Consider the following 20,437-nt stretch of genomic DNA (forward strand, 5'->3'; position numbering starts at 1 on the left):
TAAAACTTAAATCTGCATCATAGCTCTGGTATGTGAGGGATATTCTGCTTAATGTGTTCAAGTGATGCTTACTGACACTTACTATGTGTCAGACATTGTGCTGGATACTGTCCTGTATGTCACCTTAGAATCTTTACAGGGATGTCATTTCAGGATCTTTAAGGTTTTTGTTTTGCAGGTGAAGAAATTGAGTCATTCAGTTAGTAAGGGAATCAGTTTGATATAAAATCTGATTGCTCCGATGGCAGGCCTGGCCATCTTTGAAGTGCTGTGGCTTTAGAGCAATTGTCAAGCAGAGACCCAAGATGGTAAGGGTGAAGGCAGGGGCAGCAGCAACAATTCAGTAGCCCAGGAGGTGTCCTCTAGGCTGAACTTTGGCTGAAGCAGAGGCTAAAGAGGAAAGTAGAAAACAGTGAGAGCTTGGACCTGTACCCTTCACATTTGCCTGTTTTGTACCACAGATAGGAAGAAAGATGATGCTTCTTTGCCATGTTGAAATGGTGGGTCTGTCCATTGTAGTCTGAGTACTGCTTAATTCCCCTTATGGGGATCTGTAAATATGGAATGAAATGTCAGTTCTCTTTCAGGTTCAGTTTGAGGAATAAATTGATGGTCCAGTTTTGGTTCTGTTGCACAATTTAAAAAGATCTCACAGGTTCAGGTCTGCTTTTTTTGTCCCAACAACAGTTGGGATATATTTCTCATACCATAAAGTTGACCTTTGTAAAGCCTATAACTTAGTGATTTTTATTATATTTTATTATATTCACTAAGTTGTGTCTACCACCATCTGATTCCAGATCATTTTCATTGCCCCAAAAGAAACCCATATCCATTAGAAATCATTCCACATTTACCCCTCCTCCAGCACATGGTAACCACTAATCTATTTTCTGCCTCTATGGATTTTCCTTTCTGAACAATTCATGTAAATGAAATCATATAATATGTGACATTTTGTGTCTGGTTTCTTTTACTAAGCAAGGTTTTCAGGGTTCATCTATATTGTAGTATGTTTTAGTACTTCATTCTTTTTATGGCTAAATGATATTCCGTTATATGGATAATCCACATTTGTTTATCCATTCATCAGTAGATGGACATTTAGGTTGTTTCTGCTTTTTGGCTGTTAGGAATAATGCTTCTATGATGAACATTTGTGTGCAAGTTTTTGTGAGGACATACATTTTCATTTCTTTTGGTTATATGCCTAGGAGTGGAATTGGTGGGTCATATAGTAACTAACATTTTGGAAATAGCTGTATTGTTTTCCGCAGTGGTTGTACCATTTTACATTTCCACCAGCAATGTGTGAAGTTCCCAGTTTCTCTGCATTCTTTGCCAATACTTGTGATGATCTGTCTTCTTAGTTCTGGCCATGCTAGTGAGTGTGAAATGGTATCTCATGGTTTTGATTTGCATTTTCCTGATGGCCAATGATGTTGAGCATCTTTCATATACTTATTGGCCATTTGATATCTTTTTTTGAGAAATGTTGTTCTAGTCTATAGTTTACATCAGGGGCCCCTCTTTGTGTATATGGTTCTGTGAATTTGAAAAATGTTGATGTCATCTATGTGCCATTATGGAATCAAATAGAATTGTTTCACTGCAGATCTGGTTTTAATTGACTGATTGGTATTATTTTGAAAAGGATTTACATACTGAACTCTAACTATGGCTTGAGTCTTGGCAGGTGAGCATGCTGTGCCCAGCCTGGCCTCTTTGCCACGGCTGTGTGCTGGGAAAGATTGGATTTACTCTTTAAATGATCTTTTCAGAATGAGGGTGGTCACTTCCTTCATGTGCCTTCTCTTCTAAGTTTAGATGAGGAAAAGCCTCACATTTTCTGAAAGATGGCCTTTTAAGATTCTGAAAAGAAATTTGCTTTTATTCCCACCCGAAGAACCACATTTTAAAGAACTATCTTACCACGGCTGCATGGGGATACTTCCTCTCCCCGTTTCTAGAACGTCAGGACTCAACTTTTTTTTCTTTTAGTTACATTTTGATATTTAGCCAGTTCTTCTCTAGCAATTACCTAAGAAAGCTTTCTTAAATTTTTTTTCTTTTCTGTTAACGTGATCAGGGGTCCTAGTGCAGGGATTTAGAACTGGATCTTAGTTTTGTGTTTTCAGAAACGTTTCTAAGTCAAAATCACGTTTGTTTTTTGTTTCCCTTAATGAAATTGGACAAATTAAATGCGTTTTCTTTCTCTCCTTTTTATTCTGCCAGTTTTTGATTGGATATTTCCCTTCTGCCAAATGCAATCTGCTTTTCTTTTCTGGCTCTCCTCTGAACTTTTTGGTTTTATGAGTTGAAAAATCTAACCTCCCACAGCATCCTGATCAGATTTTATGACTGACTAGTTATTCTGAAAGTCTGAACTCAATTTGGCAGCCACTGTCTGAGATACAGAAGGGTGGCACGTCTCAAAGTTGAGCTGATGTGACTTTCACAAATCCTGTTCTCGTCTAAGATTTGGCTCCACATGAAGGTGAAATATTTTATATTCTGAGCCAATTAATAAGTTTGTTGGCACTGACTACTTTGTGCCATTTGCTAGGGTGCTGCAAGCTACTTTATTTTTATTTTCAGAGCCTTTGAACGACATACAAGTGTTTTAAAGGTCACTTAGGTGATCCTCTTACTTGTCCAGAGGAGGAAATTGAAGATCAAATTGCTTGTGAGTTGCAGAAGGATCTGCTAGCAAACCTAGGCTGGGGACACACAATCACAAATTAACATAACAATAATAGTTATTACTATTACTTGAGGATCAAACATTAAATACAAAACCAGGAGTTCATATTTATATTAAATTTCCCCTTTTCCAAAGACTCAGCTTGAATGGATGAAGATGCAGAAGGGAACCTCTGGCTTACTTGAGCAGGTGTCCTGGGCTGAGCGTCAGAAGCCCTGGGCCGTCATTGTGAGCTGATAGACCCTTGTCTTGCTACCACCAGACCTCTTTGGAACAAGGCAGAGAAATCTGTACATGTAATCCCTTATCCTCTTTGAGCCTCAGTATCCTCACCTACAAACCAGGGCATGGTTATTTGAGACTGCAAACTCCCTGGGGAGTAGTGAGAATACAGTAGCTTGTAGGTGGATGTCCTAGCCCACGGAAGGGTGTTTTTGAACCTGTGATGTGCAGGATGAGGTGACAAACACCTACAAGCTGAGACGTCACCTTAGCAGTGTTGTCCGGGCAAAATCCATATAGCAGTACTTTCACTTCCTGAATAACTGGTTGGTCTCATTGCATGTGGCATGTCCAGGCTCAGCCAGATCTTAGAGTGTGGATTGATTAGCTCTGTCTGCTGTGGGTGTGGGAGTGGGACACTTTTGTTAGCCATGGGTTCTACAAATTCAGAGAGTTATAACAGGCAGGAGCAGGAAATCATTTGACCTGTCAAAGACACCTGTATCAATACCATTATATAGTTTCCTTGTTTGTGATGACTGTTTTGTTATGGGCAAGAGGCTGTTCCATTTTACAGCCTTAGAGCAGAGTGGGCCTTGAGTCTGAATAATTTTCTGGGATGGAACTCTAGTGTGTGCTCAAAATCTGCCACGAGCCATTCAAAATCAATTGCTTTTTTAAAATATAGTTTTAAAAAAATTAATTTATTTATAAACACTCTATACCCAACAAGCCAAAAAAAAAAAAGTTGCTTTTCTGTGCAGCAGTTGCTTTTCCCAATAATGAACCCTCCTTCTAAGTGCCAGAAGTCAGGTGCCAGGACCTGAATTCCATTAAAAATGGCAGATTTGGTTGATTTCACAACATATCCAGTGAATCTACTGAAATGGCCTGCCCTGGCCTCCCATCAGGATGGCTCCCCTCTTCTCTAGTGTGTGATTCACTGTGTTCTTACATTCCATGTCTGGGGCCCGTGGGACCCAGGAACGTTTTCTGGCACTGCCCCACTCCTGAAGGCCGCATGGGTGCCAAAGGTCAGTGGCGTGCACAACCTGTTAGAAACCATGATTCACACTTTGGCTTTGAGCATGAAAACAATCCTGTGTTGGGGAAGCAGACACCTGGCCTCAGAACATGGGTCGATTCCAAGTGCAAAATTGATGGCGCCTCATTTTTTTCCTCCCTGGTCTCATTTGATGGTTCTTTTTTTTTACTCCCCCCACTTCCAAAGGTTCAGTCGTTTGAGGAAAGGATTGTGCTTTTCATTCTAAATGTCATTATTTTTGGAAGATTGGAGAGAAATGTGGATGATGATGCCATGTTTTTTTTACCTCACTCTGTGAAGGAGCAAGCTAAGATTTTGTGGAGAAACGGGGCAGCCGTTGGATTTTACACAACCAAAATGAAAGGTAACGGACAGGCGGCAGCTTGGGGCCACCACCCTTTCAGGATCTGCAGTGGGGGGACTTTCTAGATGTCTGCCCTTCTTGGGGGGCTCCTTTGGCTCAAGTGTTATTTGGAGAGAATGTTCTGGCACAGTGGAGTGTGACTAATTAAGCTGTCATGTAAATCAGCTCAAGGTATGGATTTTATTTTCACCACATTTCTCATGTCACTGGCCAACAGGGTAAAAACCAGGTCCCTTTGATTCCCAGGCACTGCCATGTGCCCTGAAAACACTCGTTACGGTTAATGGTGTAAGAGGACCGGACAAGCACAATGCCTTTCATTTCTTTTCTTTAATGTTACCAATTAGCTGTTGGGGAAAATACCATTACTAATAGCTGACACATGGAGCAAGAGCACACCGATGCCAAGATTTATAGACATTACCTCAGAAGAGAGGGAGTTCGGCCATGATAACAAGGTTAGGTTAAACGGCTGTGACTTATTTTTAGGGGCTGTGATGAGAGCTAAGAGTGCAATGGTACTGTTTTGCCCAAGGAATCGATTTCTTCTTTCAAGTTGCTTTCTTTAATGACTTCTTGAAGTTTTAAAGGCTGTCGCTGTCTCTGACCTTGCTGGTCCCAGCCTTGTCATTTGGTTCTTATAAATTTTAGCCAAAATGAATTTTCCAAGTTAGCTTTCATGGATATACTGTTCCCTCTTTTTCTCGGGGATAAAGGGTTGATTTGAGCCTTGCCCATCTTGTGTGTCTGGATTCTTCACTTATTTTCTTTTTTCTCAATGTTATGGCACCAGTTTCCCATCCAGACAACCTCTTTAGTTTGTTACTTGTCAAGGTCAGTCATAGAGGCTGTTTGCCTTGAGTCTTGGGAACTTTGTTTCCTTCATCATGGTGGCCATTTGCCCTTTGATTTTGATGTGCCATTTCCCTTTTTTGAAGTGATCATTTTCTTCAGTCATTAGTTTTTAGGGACCAGAGCACCTGGAGAATAGATAAAATGGAAGGGAACCCCTTTGTAATTCTTCTTTCCTAGGAGACTCATTAGTTGTCATGACATTTTTTCCCAAATAGCTGGTCTTAAATCTGTAACAAAATCATTTGTACCATGGATATCATCCTGCTAAGTGACAGCAACTGTTTAAGGATTCCATCTTGACGAGTCAGAAAGAGCTTGACCTTGGTCTGGCCTAGTCCCGCTCCTGGGGGCAGTGACACAAGGGCTGTAGGTTCCCTTGGGGATGAAGCCATGGCTGTTTGTAGCTGCCTCTTTCCTCCCAAAGCAGGTCCAGGGCCTCGGAGTGAAGGAGAACCTTCAGATGGTGAACATCAGACTAGGTATTTGAGCGATGTAGTTGGTTTGAAAAGTATTAAACCCATAGAAAACTAAAGAAAGTGAAAAAGCAAATATATTCTCCAGGTATACATTGCTAATTTAAAAATTTGTTTACTCTGAATTTATGGAATCATTATTTTTTATGTTTTATATAAATAGCGATTTATATATTTATACATGTATGTACACGTATTTATTTGTTTTTTCCCCAAGTTACTGCCTATGTTAATAGAATGATCTCAGTTGATTATTTTTTAATAAATGTATTTCCATTTACAGAAAACGGCTTTGTTGAGGTATAATTTACAGACATAAAATTCATTGTATAGACAATTTATAGAGTTGTATAAGCATCACAACAGTCTAGTTTTAGAACATTTTATTATTCCCCAAAGTTCCTTTGTGCCTGTTTGCAGTCAACCCCTGTTCTCCACCCTAGCCCCAGGCAACTGCATATTCTACTTTTTGTCTCTATTGGTTTGCCTTTTCTGCACATTTAACATGGATGGAATCATACAGTGTGTGGTCTTCCGTGCCTGGCTTTTTTTTCTCTTAGCATAATGTTTTTGAAAGATCACCCAAGTTGTGCATATATTAGTGGTTCATTCCATTTTATGCTGAGTAGTAGCCCCTTGAATAGATGTACCATAATTTATCCATTCACTTTTGAAATAATTTGGTTATTCAGATTTTGGTATTATGAATAAAACTGTTAAGAATATTTGAGTACCAAAAAAAAAAAAAAAGAATATTTGAGTATGAATCCCACCTTAGAGTGGGATTTTGGGGGCATGTGGTAGGTTTATATGTACCTTTACAAAAAATCGTAAAACATTTTTTTCAGCATTATTACCATTTTACATTGCTAATAAACAATGTGGGAGAGTTCCATTTGCTCCACATTCTTGCCAATACTTGGTACTACCAGTCTTTTTAATTTTCATTATCTTGGAAGGTTTGTCATGGCACTTGTAGTTTTAACACACACTTTCCTAATAACAGATGGTGTTGAACACTTTTTCATGTATGAATTGATGATCATAAATCTATTTTGGTGAAGTGTCTGTTTAAATCATTTTCTCCATTTTTTATTGGGTTGCTTGTTTTCTTATTTCTGAACTTTTATGGTTGTGTATTCTGGATATTAATTTTTTTAACTTTTTTTATTGTATAGTATAACATATATACAACGCAAAGAAATAAAAAAGCAATAGCATTCTTCAACAAGTGGTTACAGGACAGAGTTTGTCATGGGCTACCATATGATCCTCTCATATTTTTCCTTCTAGCTACTTCAGAATATAGGAGGCTAGAGGACTTAAATACTTTTTATCATTACAATAAACTTTTTTCCTTCTTTCTTTTTGTGAAAAATAACATATATACAAAAAAGCTATAAATTTCAAAGCATGGCACCACAATTAGTTGTAGAACATATTTCAGACTTTGACATGGGTTACAATTTCACAGGTTTAGGTTTTTACTTCTAGCTGCTCTAAAATACTGGAGACTAAAAGAGATATCAATGTAATGATTCAACATTCATATTCATTTGTTAAGTCCTATCTTCTATGTGTAATACCACCATCACCTTTAATCTTTCCATACCTCTCTTTAAGGTTGCTTGGGCTATGGCAGTTCTAAATTTTTGGTATTGAAAGAGTCTGTCACTAACATGGGGTAGGGAGATGGAACTATCTGATGTTCAGGAGAGGTTAGGCTAGGTTTCAGAACTTATCTGGACAAGGGACCCTCCTGGGGCTTGTAGGTTTCTGGAAAGTTACTCTAGTGCCTGGAATGGATATTAATTTTTTATTAGGTACATGCTTTGAAAAGATTTTTGTCTTGTTATCTGTTTTTCAGAGTAGATTTTCATTTTAATAAAGTCTAATTCAACAATTTTCATTATTTTTCAGTTTAAAATTTCTAATTTCTTCTGCAATTTCTATGGGTTCTTTAAAAATGAATTGTTTAGTTTACAGATATTTGGGGTGATTTCTGATATTTTTTAAATTCATTTGTAAATTTAAATGAATTTTGCAGTCAAGAAATATAATCTGTTAGATTTAAATATTTTGAAAACTATTGAGACTTGTTTTATGGCTCCACACATGCTCTATCTTGGTGAACACTCCATGTGGACTTGAAAATAATGTATATCTTGTAGCTGTTGGGTGTGGTGTTCCATAGTGGTCAGTTAGAATATAGTGACTGATGATGTCATTCAGATCTTCTACTTTCTTACTGATTTTTTTGTTTAGTTCTAGCAATTGCTGAGGGAAGTCTGTTATAGTCTTTATGTTTGTGGATTTTTGTCTTTCTCCCTTTAGTGTGATCAGATTTTACTTATATATTTTGAAGCTTTGTAATTAGTTACATTTGTGTTTATAATTGTATTTATCTGATGTTTTGACCATTATATCATTGTGAAGTGTGCCATCCTTCATTGTGTCTTGTAATACTTCTTTTCATGCCGTCTGTTTTGTCTGATATCAATATAAGCCACCTCACCTTTCTTATGCTTGCTGTTTGCATATGGTAGAGTTTTTCAGTTTTACTTTTAATCTGTTTGGGTCTTTATTTTAAAGTGTATATTGTGGGGGTGCAAGAGTAGTTCAGTGGTAAAATTCATGCCTGCCATGCAGGAGACCTGGATTTGCTTCCGGCCCATGCACTTCCCCCCAAACAAACAAACAAATGAAACAAATAAACAAACACAAATTCAACAAATGGTGCTGCAATAATGGGATACGTGGAAAAATAATGAAATGTGACCCTGCCATTACAGCATATAAAAAAAAAAGTATGTATCTTGAAGACAGTGTATAATTGGGATTTGGATTTTAAACAAAAACAGTTTTCTCATTTGATCAGAACACATTGGTCCATTTGGACTTAATTGTTGATAATGGTTGTATTTAAGTCTTCCATTTTGCAATTCATTTTAATGGTTTCAGTTGTTTTTTGTTCCTTTGTTCCTCCTTTATTTTTATCAGATATTTTTAATAGTCCATTTTAATTTCTCTGTTGGCTTTCTAGCTTTCTTTTTGCATCATTTTATTGTAGTTGTTACTCTAGGGATTAAAATATGCATCTTAAACTTATCCCAATTTACTTACATTAATAATGACTTACTTCATTAGTATATAGAAACTTTGCAACACTGTGTTTTTATTTACCCCTCATCCATAGTGCTTTGGTGTTATATCTTACATTTTTTTTATGTTATAAACTTTCAATACTGTGTTGTGATTTTTCCTCTGAACAGTCATGTCTTTTAAAGACATTAAGAGAAGGAAAGGGAAATATATGTAGTTTTAAAATGTCTACTCACATATTTATCATTTCAGTGCTCTTAATTTTTTCACATAAGTCCCACTTGCCATGTAGTGTCATTTTCCTTCAGACTAAATTAGATTATTTAGCATTTCCTGTAGTGCAGTTTTTTCTAGCAACAGATTCTCTCAATTTTTGTTTACTTAAAATGTCTTTATTTTACTTCCATTTTTAAAGGATAGCAAAACTCTATGTAGAATTCTTAATGATAGTTTTTTCCTTTGGCACTTTGTGCCATTCTGTTATCTTTGAACTTTCATAGTTTATAATGAGAGCTCGTGCAGGAATCTTATCATTGTTCCTTCAGATGTAATATATAGTTTTCTGATTTCAAGATTTTTTTCTTTTACTTTTTGAGTTTGACTATTATGTATGTAGCAGTGATTTTCTTTGGTTTATTTTGTTTGGAGTTTGTTGAGCTTTCTGAATCTGTAAATGGATGCTTTTCACCAAATTTAAGGAGTTTTTAGTCATTCATTCTTCAAATATATTTTTACGCCACTTTTTATCCTCTCTTTCTGGGATTCCAGTTATGTATGTCAGAGTGCTTCATATTGTCCTACAAGACTCTAAAGTTTTGTTTATTTTTCTTCAGAATTTTTTCTCTCTTCTTTGGTTGGGGATTTTCTTTTGATCTGTATTCAAGTTCACTTGCCATCTCCAATCTGTTGATGAGACCATTAAAACTTTTTTCCGTTACTGTACTTTTCAGCTCTATAATTTCCTTTATTTTGTGTAGCTTACATGTCTCTGTTGCTATTCCCTATCCATTTATTCATAATTTATCTACGATAACATTTTCCTTCAATTCTTTGAATGATTTTCTTCTAATTCTTTGGACACATTTGTATAGCTGTCTTTGAAGTCCTTCTCTGCTAAGTCTAACACCTGGGCCCACTCATAGTCAGTATGTACTGTCTGCCATTTTTTCCTGAGCATGGGTTATACTTTTCTGATTCTTTGAATGTCTAGTAACTTTTGGTTGAAAGTAAACATTGCAAATATCTTGTAGCAACTCTAAATTCTTTTGTGTTGTCTGAGGATTTTTGTGTTTGTTCTAGTAGGCATCTAACTGGCTTGGTTCAAAATGCAAACTTTGTCTCCCTTGTGATGTGTAACTCCTGACGTCTATTCTTATGCTATCCCCTGGCTGCTTCTTGATCTGGCTGTGGGGAAAGGTCTTCTCTATACCTGTAAACTTGGTGGTCAGGCAAAATTTGGGTATGAATTGCTATAAACCACCATGGTTTCCGTGTTTCTTCTGATCTGGAGCTGTGTACTCTGATCCTTTAAGCATGTCCATCTTCAGTGTTCTGCCACTTGAGTTGCACAAGGTTGGAAATGCCCTGAGTTAAGAAAAACATGGAACTTTCAGATTTGATTCTGTGGATTCCATCTTTCAAGAATGAATATCTCTCTGATATCTGACTTCATTTTTGTTGGGTTCCCTGAATCTTCCTTTTCCATGTGTAGATTAGCTGTAAGCCACACATTTGGGGAGGTTCTACCCTGAATTTGGGTTTCACTTTTTCTGAGATTCTTATGCTTCCAGGATTTCCACTCTAAATTTCCAGTTTCTTTCAAGTTCTGAATTCTCATCTCTGACACCTTTAGCTTATAAGACTGTGGATTTGTCTACCACTATTTTATGTAGTCGTGGGCACATGTTGAGGCACATCCTACAACCTGTAAGTCGTACATTCTCAGTTCTTAACTAATTTCATTTGCAGTTTTTTGAAATTAAATATTCCTCTGTTTTCTGTCTGCTTTTGAATGCTTTACAGTGTCTTTAATTGGTTTCAAGAATTCAATTTTTTAATAGGTGTTATCTGTGGGGATTTTAATAAGCATTTGATTCTACCACCATTATCTGAGAGAGATTCTATTTATGGATCATAGAACTTTATTTCTGGCTGACCCTTCTCTTCCTGTACACTGAGAATAGGATCATTTTAGAGGAATTTTAAATGATTGAGATTATCAGTGTGCAGGCAAATTGAATAAAAATTATTTAGATGGTGAATACATTTTATACTTTATTGCTTTAAATATGTAATTTATGAAAAACCACTAGTGAATACATATGGTTTAATTGACTGCAGGAGGAGTTTATAATTTGAAAGTTCAGAGTAGTTAATAATATTTCTTCAGTCTTGGCTCTGACTTTGGTGCCTGTCACAGTGTTATGTGGTGTTGTTTTGTTGATACTTGGAATATGGGCAAAGCACATGGTGTGCTCCTCAACTTTTCAGCATTACAATTTCTCTTCATTAGTTTAGATCCAAATGATTCAGAATATATGTTAATTTCCCTTGGGCTAGGCTGAAGTTTATCATTTCATTCTGTGAGGAAAAGAAAATGTGCAAATTCATAGCATAAATAGAATCACAGGGGCCAGGTTTCACTTACTGAAAAGTACACACTGTTTCTAAGCACATTCTTAGCACATTGATTTTGGTTTGTGTCACTTTAAATATTTTTTAAAAATTATAATAGAGTAAAATGGACTTTTTTGGGGTACACAGCTCTATAAATTTTGACCCATGTATAAAATCATATAAGCACCTACCACAGTCAAGATACAGACCAGTTTCAGCAAAACCTTCACCTTCCCCCTCCATAACCATGGCAACCACTGACTGTTTTGTTTTGTATTTTTGAAGTATCATTTTCCATTTAGGGGACAGCTCTCTGTATTTTTAACAGCAACTTTATTGAGATATAATTCATATACCATAAAGTCTATGCATTTAAAGTATAAAATTCACTGGTTTTTATTGTATTCATAGAGTTGTGCAACCATAACCACAATAACTTTTAGAACATTTTAATGATCCCCCTCTCCCCCCAAAACCACCCCTAACTCATTAGAAGTCACTTCCCTTTTCTCCCAGTTTTCCTGCTCACCCTAGGCAATCATTAATCTACATTCTTTTCTAGGGATTTGCCTAGTCTAGACATTTCATGTAATTGGAATCGTACAATATGTAGTCCTTTGTTATTGGCTTCTTTCACTTAGCATAATGTTTTTGAGGTTCATCTGTGTTGTAGCATGATCAGTACTTCATTCCTTTTTATGGTTGAATAATACACCATGTATAGACAACATTTTGTTTATCACTTCATCAGTTGATGAACATTTGGATTGTTCCTACTTTTGGGCCATTATATATACTGTTGCTATCAAGATTCATGTATAGGTTTTTATGGGTATATTTTCTTTCCTTTTGTTATACACTGGAGTGGATTGGTAATTCTGTGTTTTTGATGAACTGCCAGACTGTTTTCCAAAGTACTGCACCATTTTACATTCCTTCCAGCAGTCCAATTTCTGAACATTCTTGCCAGTAATTATTATTATTTATCTTTTTGGTTATAGCAACCCTAGTGGGTGTGAATTGGTATCTCGTTACAGTTTTGATTTTCTGGGTGGCTAATTTGTTGAGCATCTTTTCATGTGCTTATTTGCCATTTGTATATCTTCTTTATAGAAAGTTATATTCAGTTCCTTTGCATTTTTTAATTGATTTTCTTGTCAAGTTCTAAGAATTCTTCATATGTTTCTTACCCCTTATCACATACATGATTTTCTTCCATTCTGTGGGTTGTCTTTTCACTTTATTGATAGGTGTTCTTTGAAACACAGATGTTTTACATTTTGATGAGATCCTATTTATCTATTTTTTTCTTTTGTTGCATGTACTTTGGTTTCAGACCTAAGAACCATTGCATAATCCAGAGTCATAATTATTTATTCATGGAGTGGTTTGTCTTCTAAAAGTTATATAGTATCAGCTCTTATATTAGGTCTTTGAAATATTTTGAGTTAGTTTCTGTTGGTGGTGTGAAATAAGAACCCAACTTCATTCTTTTACAAGTGGATATCCAGTGGTGATAGCCATTTGTTGAGAAGGCTATTTCAACATTTGTTAAAAACGCTATTCTTTCTTCATTGAATTGTCTTGACCCTCTTGTCAAAACCAGAAATGTGAGGTTTTTTTTCCTGGACTCTCAATTCTATTACGTTTACCAATATGTCTGTCACACTGCCTTGATTATTGTGGCTTTGTAATAGTTTTTAAAATTGTTATTATTTTTTAATTGGAGAAATTGTAGGTTTATAGAAAATCATGCAGAAAGTGCAGTTATCATATACCCCCTCCCCCCCCCACCCCCAGTTTTCCCTGTTAATGACACTTTTTTCTTGGTGTGGTAACTTTGCTACAGTTAATGAAACAATATTATTATAATTATATATTTTTAACTGTAGTCCATAGTGTGCATTAAGGTTCACTGTGTTGCCAGTCCTACGATTTTTAAAAACTTTTATTTTGGTAACACACATACAACTTAAGCTTTCCCCTTTTGTTCACTGTTGTTTTGTATTTTCTAGAGTGTCATATAAATGTAATCATCAGTTTGTAGCTTTTTGAGACTGGCTTCTCTCCCTCAGTACAATGTCTTTTAGATTCATCCAAGTCTATAAGCTTATCAGTAGTTTATGCTATTTATTGCTGAACAGCACATTCAGTTTTTCAAACAGTGGAATGAGTCGGACCACTCAGGTAGACCACTCTTTGGAAATATTTTGTTAATAGACTGCTTTGAGTTTCCCCCTTTGTTTATCAAAAGTAATACAATTGTCTTTCCAATAAAACATTGACATTTTAGTTATTTCATTATTTCATCCTGAATTTCTCCTCAATCATCAAAATTAATGAGTCCTGACTTTAATGTTAACTCCAAACAGCCAGTCCACAACTGTCAGCATTCAAAGGTAGAAAATAATGAATTAGTGGGTCACAGAGTCTTCCAATCTCAGGCAGAGTTAATAAGTATTTTGCTTTTGTATCAAATCTAAACAGCGGCAACATTACATTTCATGTTCTTGAAAGCCCAATGCTATTGAAAATCATAAAACTAGAGCAGCTCTTAAAAATATTAAGTGAGGTGATCTGAGATCCAGAAAGCTTGTGTCCAGTGAGGGGTCAGTGACACCTTCAAGTCGACCCAGCCCTGCCCGTGTCCAGGTCCTCCTGCTCACTCACGCCCTCCTCAGCACTCAGTGCCACAGGCCCCTCCTGCACCCTTGTACTGTCTGGCAGGAACCCTCACTTCATCCCCCAGATCTCAGCAGAGACATACGTGGAAGACAGTGGAGTGGTGAGAATGTGGCGTTGGTTCAGGTACTAACACTGCTACCCTATGAGAAAGAGATTGCTGTTGCAGGGAATAGAAGTCCACTTGTGCAGTTGTGAGGCAGGGACCCGTGGGGAGTCAGTCCCCATGGGGTTAAAAAAATTGTTCTTGGGGACAAACATTCCTCAGATATTGTGAGAGTTTGTGGCCCAACCCTTCCTAACAAAGTCTTGTTTCTTGTATTTAATTTGGAACAGATGATAATTAAGAAAACATGTCTTAAAAGGCTCCTTAGATTGGTGGTGATGAAAAAAGGTTTGAGAAACACTCATTTTTAGGGTATATTTGTAGAAGTTAAATTGCTGGCTATAGAGGAGGCACTTGCTCAGCTTTCTTGGGTAATGCTCAACTATTCCTAAAGGGTTGTGACAATTTATACTCTCACCAGTAAGAGCTCCACACCTTTGGCATTGCCTCACTTTTTGTGGTTGCCCATCAGGTGACTCTGAAATGAATGGTCTCCTTTAAAAGTCTGTTTTTTAATTGTTGCTGGTGTATAGAAATGCTGGAGACTTTTTTTGTGTTGAGTTTATGTCTGTCAATCTTGCTAAACTCTCCCATTAATCTGGTAATTTGTTAGTACTTTCTTTACTTTTTCCATGTTTCTATGATCTGCGCCGTATGGATTGTATAATAGCAGTTTTGTTTCTTTTTTTTTTCTTGACCCATTTTGTTAGTCTGGGTCCAGCAGTTCTTTATCCATAATCTGTTAATGAAGTGAATTCCTGATACAGATTTTTCTCACGATAAACCACTGGTGTAGAGCCAGGTTGGTCATGGTGAATTTTGTTTTTTTCTTTACGTTAATAAATTTTCCTTTAATATTTTCAAAATAAATAAAATTTTATGGCATCTGATAATTAAATTTGTCTTAGCTTCATAAAATATACAGAAAAAATGAAACTGTGAGAAAACAATCTAATTGAAGCTCATCTTCAAATGTATCTTGTTTTAGGCTGGTTCACATGGATGCATTCTTTTCAGCTGCTTTTGAAAACATTTATTTCTCATTTTAAAAATGATATGTTCTATTGGAAGAGAGGTTGGTAAATGCTGCTGGTCATCAGTTTTTATAAATAAAGTGTTATTGAAACATAGCCACTCCTCTTCGAATAGTCCATGGCTGCCTTCCAGACATACCTGCAGAGGTGAGTACTTGTAACAGAGATTATATGACCTTCAAAGCCTCAAATATTTACTGATCCTAAATATAATATCTGATATGTGTAGAAAAAGTGTGCTGACTCTTGTTCTAGAGGATGCAATTTTAAAATCTCATGATTTCTTGAAATTATTTTATCCAAATTGGTGGTAGCTGTGCTCCTTGGTAGGCAGAGTTCAGGAACATCCAGACCATTTACTGGTATCTGTAGACACTCAACTGCCCCAGATTCTACAAGAGTCTGGCTCCCAGGACATATGTAGCATAACAGCAAAAGTTAATACTCTTAGTTCTTTCTTTTTTGGATTTATTTCTTTCAGGAATATCCCAAAGACCCTCCTTGACTTCACTCATTTTCTTTTACTGGCAACCATGACTATTTGACCTGAATTAATGAGTTTTAGAGATGTTACTCTTAACATTCTTAAAATATCCCACAGACCCGATCATTGGCTTTTGAGATTATCAGGACAATACCTGGAGTGGTGCTCCTTAGCCCCACAAATGAAATCCACCAAGACCTGGGACAACTTTAGCTATACACTCGGGTATCTTGAGCTCTGAATGACCCACAATGTAATTTTCCCAGTGCCCAGATCTTGATTCTCAAAAACAGCTGGGCAGTAGAAGAATGCTATTTCTTTTTCTGAAGCAGATACAGTGACTTCCATTACTTTCTGGCTGTTATCATTTCTCCATTGCGGATCATCTGTGAACTCTGTCTTAGGTATTCCTAAGCATTCATTCACATCTTCATTTAAGTGACTCTTATTTCATTTTGTTCTTTGTTTTGTTTGGGATGCCTCATATTTGAGGGACAGCCTGTTGGCTTCGTGTTATTTTTCCTTTTGTAGGCTTTGTTTTATTCTTTTCAGGTCCTCCCAGACTGTTGAAGGTCAAGTCCTCTTATTGCCTGTGGTGTTAGTTCTTCTTGGTTTTGTCAGCAGGATGAAGTCTCACCCAGAAGATTGCTCATAAAAAGTGCCAGTTAACTGTGTCTTTGCTTGAGGTGTGCTTATTTTCAGAAAAAAAAGATAACTGCAAACACCAGCAAGAAAACTAAACTGCTAAAAACTCCAGCTATTACCTCTTCATCCTGCAGTGAACCACAAAGTCCCCAGCCAATGAAAATGCAAGAACTTATTTCAGTGCTAACGTCTAGCTCCTGCCATACCACAACCAGGAAAGGCCCCTTCCCAGAGCATGGTCGCTAAGCCCCAACCCTGGCCTTACTTTACCTCTGCTCATTATTATAGTAAATGTTCCACCTCTGGGTGGGATTTAGATGCCATTTTCTGAACTTGGCAATCTATATAGAACCATGTTCTTGCATGACCAGGGACCGCACCTGCCTAAACCCAATTCTTTGAAAAGCTCTTTGAAGTCTTTGGAAGTCCGCTTGTCCACTTGCCCCAACCACCTGCACGTGCATCCCCTAAGCCACTATAAAAGAACCCCACTCACCTCCCTTTGGGGAGAAGTTGCCTTTTGCACATGAGTCTGCCCTTCTCCATTCTTTGGCCAAAGAATGAAGTGCTGCTTTGTTCTACTGAGCCTGGGTTTGTCCTGTTTATGTAAGTGACACTGGACAGGAGACCCATTTTGAAGGGTCAAGCCCAGAGAGGGTTGGTTACAGTTTCATCCTAGGTATCTTATCAATCATGCGTATATTCTCCAGAGCAGCCCAGTCAGTGAGCAGAGAAACCTGTCCTCTCTTGGTAACTTAAATTGACTTTTTATGCTCTCTTGCATAAATATTTTATTAATATTTATTAATATTCAAGTTTTATTGTCTTTATGTTCATGGATGTAAGGAGCCTGTTATTTACTTATTTTTCCTATCCTTGACTTTAAACAAACAAAACAAAACTTTTTCCTTGAAAGATTACATTCTAGAATGAATTAGGCAATGTTCTCTCTTTCTGTTCTCTGGAAGGCTTTCCTTGTAAGATTGGTAGAATTTTCCTCTAAAGCCATCTGGGCCTGGGGTGTTCATTGTGGGAAGTTTAAACTACCCATTAAAGTTTTAATGCTTATAGGATAGTTTAGTCTTTCTGTTTTACTTGGAGCCATTTTTGATGGGTAGTATTCCTCTTGGAAGTGGACTTTTTCCTCTGTTTTCAAATTTATTGACATAGAGTCACTAATAGCATTCTTTTCATCTTTCAATTTTCTACTGTGTCTATAATGATACCTGTTTTAATTCCCAATATTCTCTATGTATTGTATCTTCTTTCTTTTTTACTTTAGCAACTCTTGAAGTTTTTTTTTTTTTAACAATTTTTATTGTGAGATATAACATATATACGAGAAAGCAATAAATTTAAAAGTACATATCAACAAAGGGTTATAGAATAGATTTCAAAGTTTGATATTCGATGCAGTTCCACAATTTCAGGTTTTTCCCTCTAGCTGCTCCAAGACATTGGAGACTAAACAGAAATATCAATATAATGATTCAGTATTCATACTCTTTGTTAAATCCTAACTTCTCTTTTATAACTTCTCTTTCTCCTTTTATCCTTCTCCCAACTTTTAAGGATATTTGGGCTATGCCCCATCTAAATTTTTCATGTTGAAGAGGGGTATCAATAATATGAGATAGGGGATGGAATTAGTTGATGCTCTTGGAGAGACTGGCACTTCTGGGTGTCAGGACTTATCTGGCCTAGGAACCCTCTGCAGGTTTTAGGTTTCTAAAAAGTAAACTTAGTACATGAAACTTTTGTAGAATCTCTAAATAGAGTCCTGGGTATTCTTTAGGGCTAACAGGAATGATGTTGGTTGGGGTTTGGAAAACCATGGCAATTACCAATGTCTAGCTGAAGCTTGCATAAGAGCTTCACTCATCTAAGGTTTTGTATTTTCTTAGGTTTGCATTGACGTTCCCCTTTTGCCTCCAGAATAGCCTCTCGACTCTATTTGAACTCTCTTAGCCACTGAGAAAGAGAGGGAGAGGGAGAGGGAGAGGGAGAGAGGCCTTATTTAAGCAACAAAAGAGGTTTTCTGGAAGCAACTCTTAGGCATAATTATAGGTAGTCACAGCTTCTCCACTACAAAAACAGGTTTCATAAGTGCAAGCCTCAAAATCAAGTGCTTGGACTATTTTCTTGGGAGCCCCTAATGCTTGAGAGAGTACTAGGGGTTTCCCAGGTTGGAGAGTTTAGTAGTTCCATATCTTTTCTCCAATCCCTCAAGGGACACTGGTACCAATAATTTTTGTTTTGTTTTGTTTTTTTTGCATGGGCAGGCTCCAGGAATAGAAGCCGGGTATCCAGCTCGGCAGGCGAGAATTCTTGCCACTGAGCCACCATTGCACTGCCCTGTACCACTATGTTTTAATTTGGTTGTTTGGCTGGGCCATATCTGCCTGAGTCTTCATGTGCTTTGTGATTTTTCTATTGCATTCAGGACATTTGATTTTCTCGTTAAAGTTGTTTTACAAGTTGTTTTCCTTCACTCATCTAAGGTTTTGTATTTGCTTAGGTTTGCATTGACGTTCCCCTTTTGCACTTGGTTTGTCAATAATTCCCTGCCAAACCAAGGCTCAGATCTCAGAGAGGGGATGCAGTTTTCCTTGAAGCTTCCCAATACATGGCACTCTTGACCCACCTCTTCTCCTCTCCCCAGCTGTGGCAGCCATCTGAGAAAGGATGTAATTCCAGCCAGGGCTCCTCATCTTAGTGCATGCTTAGAGCTGCTAACCCCAGCGCTGGGGTTGAGTGGTGTGCACATCAGTGGAGACTCCCACTTATGGGTCTAGTGAGTCTGGTGGCTCCCAGGCTTTCAGTTGGGATGACCTTGGGCTGTGGGGCCGGGCATTTCAGCTTCTCCTGCCCACAGGCTGGCAGCTGGTCCCAGTGTGTGATAGGTGGCTGGTCCTGGTACAGGGCAGGGTGGGATGGCTGATTGTGGTGCCCAGAGGGGTGGCTGGTTGTGGTGGGCAGCTGGGCACACTTGTGGGTTTCCCACAGGAGCTCCCGGCTGCGGGGGTAGGCTGGAGTGGAGGGATGGCCTGCTCCTTCGGATCTGCACTTCCCGTTGCACTGCCGTGTGTCCCCAGTGGCGTCACACCTGAGTTCACTCACTCCATTCTCTCAGTTTCATTTTCTCCACTTTTTTGTCCAGGACCTCCCTATATGATGTAGAAGATCTTCTCTGACCACTTGCACCCTAGACTGCTGTCCTGGTCTTTTTTTTCTCATTGTTCCATGGAGCAGGGGCGAACCCAGCCTATCCTATTATGCCATCTTCCCATACGTTTCAACTCTTGAGGTTTGAAAACTCTTGCTGTTGTATCATTGTTTTCTATTTCATTAATTCTCCCTTATTGTTTCCTTTTTACTTTTCTCTGGGTTTCTTCTGTTCTCTTCCTAACTTTTAAAGTCAGATGCATAGCATGTTATTTTTACACCATTCATGTTTTCTGATATCTGCATATATGATTAAACTTTTCTCACCTTTACTACCACTTCAGCCAGTTCACCCTGGCTATGCCATACTTTTTTTTTTTACCTTCACTATTTACTATGAATTGTGGTGCCTATGGATATGTTGCCGTGGCCTTTTTTTTCCCTAGGAATAATTATTCTCACATTACAAGGCCTCCATGGATGTTTAAATCTACCTTAAGGGCAGTAGCTTTGTTCTGATTTTGGATAGTGCCACAACTGGAATATATTTTACTCCTCCAAGTATAGTTAGGATAGAGACAACCTAGTAAAGGTGGTTTTGGACGTGAAGCAGCCAGAAAGAAGAAAGGTCATCAGAGGATCTTGGCTTTTGGCCGAGCTCTCCCCTAAGCTATCCAGTGGCCTGAGTTCATCTAGGTTTGCTGTGGGATCAACAGACTCTCCGTACATTGATAAAAGGCAGATATGGATAGTTTTTACTCACAAAAGATAGCTGGTTTCCCTACTCTTCATTTTTTTACCCTTTCTTAGCCCTGTCATTTGCCATGTCTGTAAAATAGGTAGATTGGATGAGACTGTTTCTAGGATTCCTACCAAGTGTACCCTGCTATGTTACGTGATTTCATCTTGGACTTTATCTTCTGTTTGTGAGTGGAGACTC

General features: G+C 37.7%; 1 protein-coding gene across 3 annotated transcripts in view; it reads left to right on the forward strand.

The window, feature by feature from the left end:
* The window catches only part of LOC143652448 (protein FAM169B-like), a 212,003-nt gene that overhangs the window by 124,147 nt on the left and 67,419 nt on the right, over positions 1-20,437 (forward strand). For all 3 annotated transcript variants that reach the window (XM_077124073.1, XM_077124075.1, XM_077124074.1), the window contains exon 5: positions 4,158-4,335. In XM_077124073.1, the coding sequence (XP_076980188.1) occupies positions 4,158-4,335 (178 nt within the window). The remainder of the gene's footprint in view (positions 1-4,157; positions 4,336-20,437) is intronic.

The sequence above is a fragment of the Tamandua tetradactyla genome, chromosome 12, assembly GCF_023851605.1.
Source record: "Tamandua tetradactyla isolate mTamTet1 chromosome 12, mTamTet1.pri, whole genome shotgun sequence".
NCBI classification, from domain to species: Eukaryota; Metazoa; Chordata; class Mammalia; order Pilosa; family Myrmecophagidae; genus Tamandua; species Tamandua tetradactyla.